A 12421-nucleotide genomic window follows, 5' to 3' on the forward strand; every position below is an offset into this window, starting at 1 on the left:
TTTATTATTTTATTTTGCTAATGCTTATTGCTACATACAAGACTGGAGTGAGACCCCTGTGGCAGGGAATATCATGGCATGCCGGGCATGCTCAGTAGCCTCAGGCAGCCAAACCAAAAGCTTCTAGAAACTTGCCAGAAGTTTTTTCCCGCTTAAGGGCTCCGTGAATGACGTCACCCATATGTGAGGACTACATCCTGCTGTCCTGGGATAACACCTATTACAAGGTAAGCAATTTTGCTTTTCCTCTATTCCAGTCTTATCAGACAGAGAGCACATCTTGAATTTAACATCCCATTTTATTGGTTCAGTAACTGATTTTTTCCCCCAAAATATTTTATTAGTCTTTAAGACACATGTATGAATCTACATGTATAAATTTATTTATTTATTTATTTTATATACCGACATTCAATCGAGATATCACATCGGTTTCCAGATAACCAAGAGAATAGGGCGGGATCCGCCCTATTTTACATTATAACATGGTAACCAAAAAACAATTATAACATATTATAACAGTAGTACATGGAACAAAAGGTTATAGGATATAACAATAGGTTATAGGAAATAATATATGTACATGAATGTGTTGTTGATAAAAATAAATTTAGGATTAAGGGATGGTTAATAAGAATAATTTAGGAATAATGTTGGGGGGGGTGAGGGAAGGGAGGGGGGGCGGTGGGGTGGGAGGTAGGGTGGGAGGAAGTAATATAGTGAGGGGTTCAGGGGGGTGAGAAGACTGTGTAGGGGATGAGGTGTGTTGCGTTCGGGCAGGTTAAGGGTCGGGTGGGAAGGCTTTTAAAAACAGCCATGTTTTAAGGTGTTTTTTGAAGGCTTGCAATGAAGGTTCGTTTCTGAGACAGGTGGGGAGGGTGTTCCATAGGGTGGGTCCCGCTATTGTTATGGCTCGTTTGCGGGTTGCGTTGAGGTGTGCAGATTTGAGATTGGGGATGGCTAGGAGGCCGGTGTTGGTGGATCTGAGAGTTCTTTGTGTGGGGTGTGGATGTATTGCGTTGTTTAGCCAGTTCATTTTGTTGTTGTGTATTTTTTTGTGCATGAGGGTGAGTGTTTTGTAATGGATTCTTTGTGTGATGGGTAGCCAGTGGAGTTCTTTGAGGGTAGGTGTGATGTGGGAGGATTTTTTGTTGTTGGTGATGATTCTGGCAGCGGCATTTTGTAGAACTTGGAGGGGTTTGATGTGGATTTCTGGTAGGCCGATGAGAAGGGAGTTGCAGTAGTCGAGTTTTGAGAGGATAATTGATTGAAGGACTGTTCGGAAGTCGTACGCTTGGAGAAGGGGTTTAAGTTTTTTCAGGGTTTGGAGTTTGAAGAATCCATCCTTAATTGTATTGGAGATGTGTCGTTTAAAGTTGAGTTGGCTGTCAATTGTTACTCCTAGGTTTCTTGTGGATGGAGTGAGTGAGATTTGTGAGATCTGTGGCACTCCCGGGTTGATTGAGTTTCCTGGGTGGTTGGAGGGGGTGCACTTGAGGGGAGAAGAGGGACGGTCATCGTGGATGTGAAGGATTTCTGTTTTGGCTTGGTTGAGGCATAGCGATAATTGGGATAGTAATTGGGATAGATTTGAGCTGAGGTTATTCCATTTTTCCATGGTGAGTTGGATGGACTTGTTTATGGGGAGTAGTATTTGTATGTCGTCTGCATAGACGAAGTAGGTGAGGTTTGCATCTGAAAGGTATTTGCATAGTGGGAGGAGGTAAATGTTAAAGAGGGTTGAGGATAGGGAAGAGCCTTGTGGGACCCCATGTGTGAGGGGCACTTGAGAGGATTCAGATGAGTTTGTCTTGACGATGTAGGATCTGTTTGAGAGGTAGGATTTGAACCATTTGATTGTGGTATCTTGAAGACCAATTTCTTTAAGTCTGGTGAGGAGTGTTCTGTGATTGATGGTGTCAAAGGCGGCTGATATGTCAAGGAGTATCAGGAGGAACGATTTGCCTTTGTCACGGCCTCTGAGGATGGTATCAGAGAGGGAGAGAAGGAGGGTTTCAGTGCTGAGGAATTTTCTGAAACCATGCTGTGCTGGCTGAAGAACATTATGGGTTTCAAGGTGGTCTGTAAGTTGATTGTTGACTGTTTTTTCTATGATTTTTGCTAAGAATGGGAGGTTAGAGACTGGTCTGTAGTTTGCTGGGTCTGATTTGTCGAGTTGAGGTTTTTTGATGATTGGTTTGATGATGGCATTTTTGAGTTTTTCTGGGAAAATTCCTTGTTTGAGGGATAAGTTGATGATGTAGGTTATTGGTTTGACAATGATCTCTCTGATGAGTTTAAGGGTTTTGATGGGGATGGGGTCTAATGGGTGGGATGCAGGGTTGGTTTTTTTGATGATGGGTTCAATTTCTGTAGAAGCAACAGGTGCGAATTGAGACCATACTTGGATGGGAGGGGGGATGGCAGTAGGGTCGTTGTGGGTTTGGGGAATCTTGGCAATAATGTTGTCGACTTTGTCCTTGAAGAATTGAGCTAGTTTTTCGCTGGAGATGTTGCTGGAGTTAGGTGTTGTGTCATTTTGGATGGGGTTGGTTAAATCTTTGACATAGGCGAAGAGGGTCCTTGGGTTAAATTGGTAATCATGAATTCTTGACGTGTAGAAATTGCGCTTTGCTGTGTTGAGATCTGTTGTATACTTGTGTAGTAGCGTTCTGTATTTGTCTTTCAGGTTTGAGGTGGGGGTTCGTCTCCACTGTTTTTCAGTTTGTCTCAGTGTTCGCTTTGAGGTTTTCAGTTCTTGGGTGTACCATGGGGCTTTTTGCTTTGTAGATTGTTTGATTTCCTTTTTTATTGTGGGACATAATGTGTTGGCTATGTCTGCGTTGATAGATATCCAGGAGTTTGTGGCGGTGTTGGCGTCATTTAGGTTGATTGTTTTTAGTGCCTCCAGTAACAGTTCGGCGATATCTTCACTGGAGCATGGTTTGGTGAATTCGATGATTCGGTTGTCTGTTTTTTGTGGGTTCGATTGGAGTTGAAGCTTGGCTTGTATGAGGCTGTGGTCGGACCATTGGGTGGGGGTTGTGGAGGGTGGTCCAGTTGCGGATATTTTGTTGTTTAGGAAGATTAAGTCCAGGGTGTGGCCCGCTTTTTGTGTGGGCGTGTTGATGATTTGGGTGAATCCAATGGCAGACATGGTGGATAGGAGTAGTTCACTGGTGGGAGAAAGTGGATGGGAGTCGATATGGAGATTGAAGTCTCCTAGTATAATGGCTGGCTCTTGTAAGTTGATGTGGGTTGTGATGGATTCGATTATGGGGGAGAGGTTGTGCTGTAGGCATCCAGGTGGGGCGTAGAGGAGGAGGATTTGGAGATGTTTTGATTTGAATAGGTTGGTTTCGAGAGGAGTTGGTAAGTTTAGGGAGTGGGAGGAGAATTTAATTTTTTTGTGAGCTAGGAATAGTAGGCCACCTCCTTTTCTTTTGCTTCTGGGTATGGAGAATATGTTGTATGTATTTCTGGGTAGTTGATTGAGTAGGACTGTGTCGGAGTGTTTCAGCCAGGATTCGGTTATGCAGAATATGTCTGGTTGGTCGTCTGTGAGTATGTCATGGATGATTGGCATTTTTTTGGTGATCGATTGTGCATTGATGAGGAGTAGAGTAATGAGTGTGATTGTGGTATAGGGTATGTTAGAGTTGGTGTGGATTTTGGTGAGGCGTCTAGTGATGGGTGTGTCTTTAGGAGTGTGGTGGTGGTTGTAGCGATGAGGTAGTTTGGGGATGTATTGGGCTGAGGCCATTGTGTGTGTTTTTTGTGTGAGGGGTTAGATTGCCTCAGGTACAGACTTAGGCCTGGATTTATCAAAATGTGATAAGTATCGCATGCGAAAGCAAAAGGGGTGTGTTTTATGCCAATAGACAGTTTATTGCAATTTGCGCTAATACCTATGTGAAGAGCTAAGTTAGCACAAATTGTGATATGGAGAGAGAGAGAGAGAGAGTGCCTAGCCATAATGCCCTGACCCTAGATAGATATTTATATCTCTATGGGAGGCCCACCTATTCACTCGAGGTGAGGTTTAGGTATTGGTGTAGGGGGTTAGGGGCCACATTAATATTCAAAGTGAGACGTACGAACAGAAAAGTGGTCTCTTGTGAAGATTTGATGACCTTCAGAGTGAGGAAACTCATTCAAAGATGAGATTTGTGCATTGTTCTCTCAGCCTAACTTGATGGACTCTCTACCTGGGTAACATTAAGCTTATGGCCTGGATTGGCCACTGTTGGAAATAGGATACTGGATCCTTGGTCTGACCCAGAATGGCATATCTTATGTTCTTTTGATAAGCCTGACTGGAATAATGTTGCCTTTCCAAGCTAAAGTGCTTCTTTTTGATGGTCTTCAAGGTGATATCGTTGTTAATCGTTTTCATAAATTGTGGGTGTAAAATACTTTTAATAGCAAAAAAGTGTATTTTACAATGTTGGCTTACACCAAATCCTCCAACACTAACAGTGTGGAGAAATCAAGCCGACAGAGGGCGGATATGAAAGAAGTCTATACAAAATCATGAAAGGACATGAACAAGTTAATGTAACTCGATTATTTACCAGGAAGGTCCATGAAGTTAGCAAGTAGCTCATTTAAAAGAACATAATAAAATGCCATACTGGGTCAGACCAAGGGTCCATCAAGCCCAGCATCCTGTTTCCAACAGAGGCCAAACCAGGCCACAAGAATCTGGCAAGTACCCAAAAACGAAGTCTATTCCATGTTACCATTGCTAATGGCAGTGGCTATTCTCTAAGTGAACGTAATAGGTAATGGACTTCTCCAATCCTTTTATAACACAGCTATATTAACTGCACTAACCACATCCTCTGGCAACAAATTCCAGAGTTTAATTGTGCATTGAGTAAAAAAAGAACTTTCTCTGATTAGTTTTAAATGTGCTCCATGCTAACTTCATGGAGTGCCCCCTAGTCTTTCTATTATCCGAAAGAGTAAATAATCGATTCACATCTACCCGTTCTAGACCTCTCATGATTTTAAAGACCTCTATCATATCCCCCCTCAGCCGTCTCTTCTCCAAGCTGAAAAGTCCTATCCTCTTTAGTCTTTCCTCATAGGGGAGCTGTTCCATTTCCCTTATCATTTTGGTTGCCCTTCTCTGTACCTTCTCCATCGCAATTATATCTTTTTTGAGATGCGGCGACCAGAATTGTACACAGTATTCAAGGTGCGGTCTCACCATGGAGCGATACAGAGGCATTATGACATTTTCCGTTTTATTCACCATTTCCTTCCTAATAATTCCCAACATTCTGTTTGCTTTTCACTCAGCGCATAGTTAAGCTCTGGAATTCATTGCCAGAGGATGTGGTTATGGCAGTTAGTGTAGCTGGGATTAAAAAAAGTTTGAATAAGTTCCTAGAGGAAAAATACATAAACTGCTATTAAATAATAAGCAATAGTAACTTGTGATCTGTCTAATGTTTGGGTACTTGTGACTTGGATTGGCCACTGTTGGAAACAGGATACTGGGCTTGATGGACCCTTGGTCTGACCCAGTTTGACATATCTTATATGTTTAAGATATCTTTTGGGCCCAAGTCCTCTATAAACCTTTCAAGATACGTGTCTTTCTCCTAACTGCTATGATCCCAAAGACCTATCCAGTGCAAATGCTGACCGAGTAGGCAAATCCACTAAAAAGCCTTTCTAATTATATTTAGGGCAATAAGGCTTGTTCTCCTAGCTTTCTTATCTCACATGTCTATTGATTGTGCGCTCAGTTTTTCACTGTTTTGTTTCTGGCATCAGGCAAAAGGCACTTGAAAATATTTGAGTTATTTTCCACTAGATCTTCTCCATCTTCCATCTCTGTGACTTCCCACATTCGGATATAAAATTGCCTTGAAGGATTTTCTTGCTCATCCACTTGCTGCTTTTTAATTTAGTTGTTCCGCTATCTAAATCTCCTTCTGGCTCTCTTTCCTTTTAGATTGCAGGCCTCCTGTTTAATCATTAGGGCTGTTTACTAGTTTCGTTTCTCTGACTATCCCGGTTTGATCACCTCTTGTAAACAAGATCCCTGTCCACGCTCGAGCTTGCTTCGCATAGTGTCATTTTCTCTTTCCATGCAAATTCTCCAGGGCTGCCACAACCTTGTCCCTCTTGTACTCTGCAAGTTCGGCTGCATCATTCTTTTTCAGATCTGTACTCTTCCTGTGTACTTCTCAGCAGGCTGGGGGGGGGGGTGAGGGTTTACAAGAAGGGTATCTTAGTATTCATTTAGATGCAAATTTGCACTGAGACGGCAAACAGCAGTCCCAATTTGTGATAATGGCTTTTGGAATATGAGCACCTGTTCCCCGTGAACTGGACTGATGGATCCAGTTCGTTTCATAAATGCCATCAAACAGCTATTGGGGAATGATGCTCAATCATTGCTGGCCTAAGCCGGATTGGCACCACTGATCTAGAGGTAAAAGATTGTAACTGGGCCTGTGTTCTTGAGCCATCTAGCTTTGTCCTCCCCTCCCCCCACCATGCCCCAACTATGATTTTTAACTCTTACTGTGAGCAGATAGAAACGAGATGTTGCACAACAGCCTCGCCAGTCTCCTTTACAAATAGCACTGTACTTTCGTACATCGCCAGAGGGGCACATAGATGCGCCGTTTCATGGCCGTGATGGTGTACGTACAGACACACATACATCAGATCATTTTGTGTTGCAGGGCACATGCTTGAGCCTTGCAACAAAATATTTCATATGCTTCAGATTTTGTGCAGAATCTAAAGCCAGGAGTTCGTGTGCTGGCTGCAAAGCATATCTGACTTGACCCTTTGGTAAGCTCTGTGCGTCATTGACCTGGAGCATTCTTGTTCAGCTCTTTTCAAATTGAACAAAAAACTAGTTTTACCATTGAAACCGCTCTTTATTCCAGCGACTGGGCTGAAGTTACAACATTTTGAATTTTTCATGAAAATCTTCGATTTTTACAGCATTTTATAGAAACAAAAATCATAACGTAGGGTATTGGGGAGCTCTGTTTAGAGCCAAGGTCAGCTGTGGTGTGGCTGATACAAATCTACATGAACTATTTTTGTGTTAGTTTTTTGGTTTAGATTTCATTCATGCCTTTTCAGTGGTAACACAGGGGGGTTACGTTCAGGTACAGTAGGTCTCCGTACACAGAGGGTTTACAATCTAAGGGGCTTATTTACTTAAAGGTTTCCTCCCATGCTATGTCAATGAGAAAAATGCTTAGTACATGACCTCCTAAGTTTGTACCTGAGACAACAGGGACTGACGTGACTTGCCAAAGATCACAGGGAAGACTAGCATCGGGGTTTGAACCCTGGCTTCACTGTTCTCCTCAGTCTGCTGGTATTCCATACGTTGGAAAGGCGGTCCTCCAATTCCTTTCTTAGTACTGAACATTGAGTTTTACAAAGCAAACTCATTTTCTATTGGCAAAAAGTTTTCTTTTTTGCTAGAGAAGCTTGCTTTCTAGTGCACCATTTTATTACTCTGCATTAAGTGTGGCAGAGGTTGTAGTTAACCAATATTTATTTTACAGATTAATTCTGAAAATTAATCAGGAGAGGTGGAGTAGGATCATTTTGTAAGTGAAATAGTAAGCCTGCAGGCATTAGCTGCCTTGGACGGAAGGTGAAAATATTTGTTGTGGGATGGCTTATTCTTTTACTTGGAATGTAAATTGTCAAGTTTCATTTTCATCTTTTGTTAACTGTACAGTTTTTTGTTTGACCAAATTGTACCCAGCAATTGCAAAAATAAAATATATATATATATTTAAAAGAATGCTAGCAAGGGAACTTCTAAACACCTGCAAAACAAGCTAAGTGTGTAACAGAGGTCAAACCTGTAAACTAGAGCCAAAGGTGCACCTTCCTCATAAATGGGGGGGGAGGGGGGTCCGCAATTTAATATTCTTAGCACGTGCCGCTGGTCCCTCTCAGGGCAGGCTATGTGCTTGTTGCATGTTAAACTTGTGGTGGGTGCTTGCCTTGCTTTCTCTCTCGTTTCTATGCTGTAACATTTTAGGGACTTCTGTGGTTGCTGGGGCACTGCTTGCGCTCTTTCTTCACGATCCTACTTTGAATTGAATGTGAAAGGCGGTCATTAATTACTGTATGCCTAGAGCTGAGGTTTTCTGCCTTCAAAGGAAACTGTTCATTGCCTTTTTTTGTGGGGTGGAGGGAAGAGGAGGGGTGGATGGTAGTGCATATCATGCTAGGAGCCTTATTCTGCAGACCTTTTTTTTTTCCATTCTGTGCTAGTTCCCTTGTGGATGCAGACATGAAAGCGTAAAGCATTTTCTCAGTGTCCTTCAGTCTTTTGCCTGATGAAGTTATTTTTTCTGTGATCGTTTGAAATGAATGTCCTGTGTGTGTGTGTGTGTCATTTAAAAAACTAAATAAATAAATAAATAAACAAAAGGAAAAATCCTTTCTAATTTCCTATTGTGACTACACATTACAACCATTGTGACTTTCACACTACAACTCATAAAGTTTGGCATCGTTTTTCTTCTTCCTCTAATTTATATTGGGGTTTTTTTTCTTTTACAGGCGTGTCCTCTCTAAGTATTCACTTTGCCAAACTCCCAAAGGGATTAAAACAGCTAAATCTATCTAAAACCTCAATGTCGCCAAAAGGTAATTAGTCTCTGCTTGTGTTATGTATCAAGCAAAACTAGAAATACACAATGCTTTTATAGAACAGTTACTGCTTCATTGTAGGATTAAACTTTTTTTTATATAATGTTTATATCTTTTTAATCACAAAATAGCTGTCTCATACTAAAGGAAAGGTTGACATTTAAATATCCTTACATCACTACATAATGGGATATTATTGCTTTCTTGGCTTTATCTACTCTTTTATAGTCATTTTTTATTTCCATATATTTTCTGTCCAAATTTAAATGTGCTTTAAAACCATTTTGTAAGTCTGGTGTAAACTGTAAAGCAGGGAACATAAATGTGATTCCTATTTTTCAGGCCTGAAATAGCTGGGAGTGCTGCAGGGGCAGGAAGATGAACCTCGGGGGTGAGGGGGGTAACTTTACAGATACCTGTGGGATGGCTTAATCATGTGTGGTCTTGGAATGGGAGGGGTGGGGGTGGCATTTTGGATTCAAATTCCATGGACATTGCAATCCTACTAACCAGCAAGCCTAAAATTCTCTTGGCTATCGTAGAAGAGAGAGGGGAAGTCTTGCCTTCATGCAGCCTCCAGTAACACTGCCCTCTGCAGAGGCAGAACAAGTTCGTGAGATTATCCTGGATACCCATTAAATAAGCATAAGGCTATGACAGCAGATGCATGCTGGAAATTTCATCCATTCTGCCCATTTTCTATTTTTGTTGCCGCACCACAGCCACTACTTGATCTTGGGCTTCTTTTAATTAATTATTTCTTTCATTCATTCTTCAAATTTTATTTCCCAGCTGTACCCATAGCACTCTAGCAGGGTCATTTTTCAAAACGCGATAGGCCGTTATCGCGTGCATTAGGGCCTTCACTGCGTGCAATAACGCCCCTAACACGTGCGATTAATGACCGCATCGCAAAAATAACATTTAAATGAGGGAAAGGGGGAGGGGTTTGGGTGGGATTTAAATCATTTTGAGGCCTGGTTGTGTTGTGGCCGGTAATGTTTTACACATTATCGCCAGCAGTAGCGCTGGAAATAACTACCCCTTTTTGCAGGGGCACTTTGGGGGCGATAGTGTGCACCGCAACCACAGCGGGCAAAAATGCACCACTGCGATGTGGCCGGGCGCACACTATTACCCCCCCCCCCCCCCCCCGGCCACATTTCTGCCCGCGGCTCTTCATTCTGCTATATTTATAGCGGACATGAGACATGAGACAGTAACATCACATAAAGTCACAACCTAAAACCAACTTTACAAAACAGTTTTAATAAATTCCTTAGCATCTGAAACTAAAAACATAATTCTGGTTTAATTTGTTCTTCACGAACCACTCTGTAGGTATGCGATAGCGACCAACTCGGACCCTAATGCTTCCAAGACAACCCCATATCCTCTGCTTACCCCGGGCTTTCTGAAGGAAGTCTTTTAATATACAAAAAACCCTCCTTTTGCCCAGTGAAATGTGGTGTGCCACTCTGTTTTTCCATGCGTTTGATGTCCCTTCTCTTCTTTTCTACTTGTTAAGCATTTTTGCATGAAATATTGATCAAATTTACAAACTTTGGATAATTGAATAAATGAGCTTTTGGGCAGCAAGACTTTAATTACTGAAGCTTGCACTTTGCAGATACAGGATATTCGATGTTTGCCTGAATCTGGCAAAACTAATAAGAGAAAATATTTTTTTTTTTACTCAATACATAATTAAGCTCTGGAATTTGTTGCCAGACGATGTGATGAAAGCTATTAGTGTAGCTGTGTTTAGAAAAGGTTTGGACACTTCCTGGAGGAAAAGTCCATTAACCATTATTAAATTAGAGTTGCAGAAATCCACTGCTTATTCTTGGGATAAACAGCTTGGAATCTGTTTACCCCTTGGGATCCTGCCAGGTACTTCTGACCTTGATTGGCTATTGTTGTAAACAGAATACTGGACTTGATAGACACTTGGTCTCACCCAGTATGGCAAGCCTTATGTTCTCATGGCCAAATTGAAAAGGAAAATGCAGACGACATACAGGCCGATACAGTACAGTGCGCTGTTAGCCGGCATTTGGACGCGCGTTTTCGACGCGCTAGCTTTACCCTTATTCAGTAAGGGGGTAATAGCGCGTCCAAAACGCGTGTCCAACCCCCCCGAACCTAATAGCGCCCGCAACATGCAAATGAATGTTGATGGCCCTATTAGGTATTCCCGCGCGATTCAGTAAGTAAAATGTGCAGCCAAGCAGCACATTTTACTTTCAGAAATTAATGCCTACCCAAAGGTAGGCATTAATTTCTCCAGGCACTGGGAAAGTGCACAGAAAAGCAGTAAAAACTGCTTTTCTGTGCACCCTCCGACTTAATATCATGGTGATATTAAGTCGGAGGTCCCAAAAGTTTAAAAAAGTAAAAGAAAAATTTGAAATCGGCCTGCGGCTCGTGGGTTGAAAACTGGACGCTCAATTTTGCCGGCGTCCGGTTTCCAAACCCGTGGCTGTCAGCGGGCTAGAGAACAGACGCCAGCAAAATTGAGCATTGGCTGTCAAACCTGCTGACAGCCGCCGCTCCTGTCCGAAAAGCGCTAGGGACGCGCTAGTGTCCCTAGCGCCTCTTTTCACCGCCGGGCCTAGTTTAAATAAATTTTTTTTACTGTATCGCGCGCACAGGAGAGTGGGCGCTTGCCCGCTCTCCCACATTTTTTACTGTATCAGCCCGATAGAGAATAATAACAAGAATCATAGATGGTAGCAATAACCAAACTTTTAATGTGGACTCTGGGACAGTTGTCTCAATTGCATTGTGAAGCAGGTGTACTATAAAATAACTGAATGGCATTACTCAAACGCATTTTTTAGTTATTCAGGGAACTGGAATGCCCAGTTCCTTCCAAGATAGGAGAAAGCACAATATTATTTGAGGAAGTACCAGCCATTATGTCTGTGGTGTTCGCATAGTACAAGTTTCAACATCACCCACATTTCTGCCTGCCCTTTTGGAACATGATTCTTGCTTACAGCATCCATATCTCATGTAATATATGTAAGTGCACCAAAGTTCCCTGTTGGAGAAATTAGCCAGGTGACAGGGACAGGACTAGAGATGCTCCTTGGTTATATTTCTATCATTGGCTTTATGATTAAAGGTGTGCATGCCTTCCGAAAAAAAAGTTTGCAAACTAGCTCACATGAGAATTTTACAACTTTGTCAAATTAGTTTGAATTTTTTTTTTTTTGCAAAAATCTGACACTAACATCTGCAGATGGGCAAACCACATTGAATCTTACCAAATCCGACTGGATTTTCCTCAAATTCACTGAGGGGAGTGGATTATCAATAGCGATCTTTAATATAAAACAATTAATTACATGTTTGACCTTTAATACTTGTAAAATATGATTGTTGGCTATTGGCTCAGTGAACTTAAAAAGAAAAAAAAATCCAGATCCATCAAGAGTACTTAAAAGACTTAAGGCAGGGCCTATCAAGATGGCACCCATAGGTCTCTCCCCAGTGATTTTGATAATTAAATTCAATATTTATGATTAACCCCTCCCTCTTCTCTCCCCGACCTTCATGCGTTTCCCCAAGAACACTAGTTTTATTGACATCTGCTGGCCTTAATTTTGAAAGTCAGCACCAACCACATTGAAAGAGCCAAAGTAATACACAATGCAGGTTGATTCTTACAAGATCAAATGATGTGCTGCCAGATTCTTATTAGGGTGAAAATCTTCAGAAGGGGTAACTGTGTTGGTCTGGTTTAGCAAAAATGACA

At 41.8% G+C, this 12421-nt stretch overlaps 1 protein-coding gene across 2 annotated transcripts in view; it reads left to right on the plus strand.

Moving 5' to 3' along the window:
• The window catches only part of CARMIL1 (capping protein regulator and myosin 1 linker 1), a 511281-nt gene that overhangs the window by 281189 nt on the left and 217671 nt on the right, over nucleotides 1-12421 (plus strand). For both annotated transcript variants that reach the window (XM_029590792.1, XM_029590793.1), the window contains exon 12: nucleotides 8569-8655. In XM_029590792.1, coding sequence (XP_029446652.1) covers nucleotides 8569-8655 — 87 coding nt within the window. The remainder of the gene's footprint in view (nucleotides 1-8568; nucleotides 8656-12421) is intronic.

Source organism: Rhinatrema bivittatum, chromosome 2 (genome assembly GCF_901001135.1).
Source record: "Rhinatrema bivittatum chromosome 2, aRhiBiv1.1, whole genome shotgun sequence".
NCBI classification, from domain to species: domain Eukaryota; kingdom Metazoa; phylum Chordata; class Amphibia; order Gymnophiona; family Rhinatrematidae; genus Rhinatrema; species Rhinatrema bivittatum.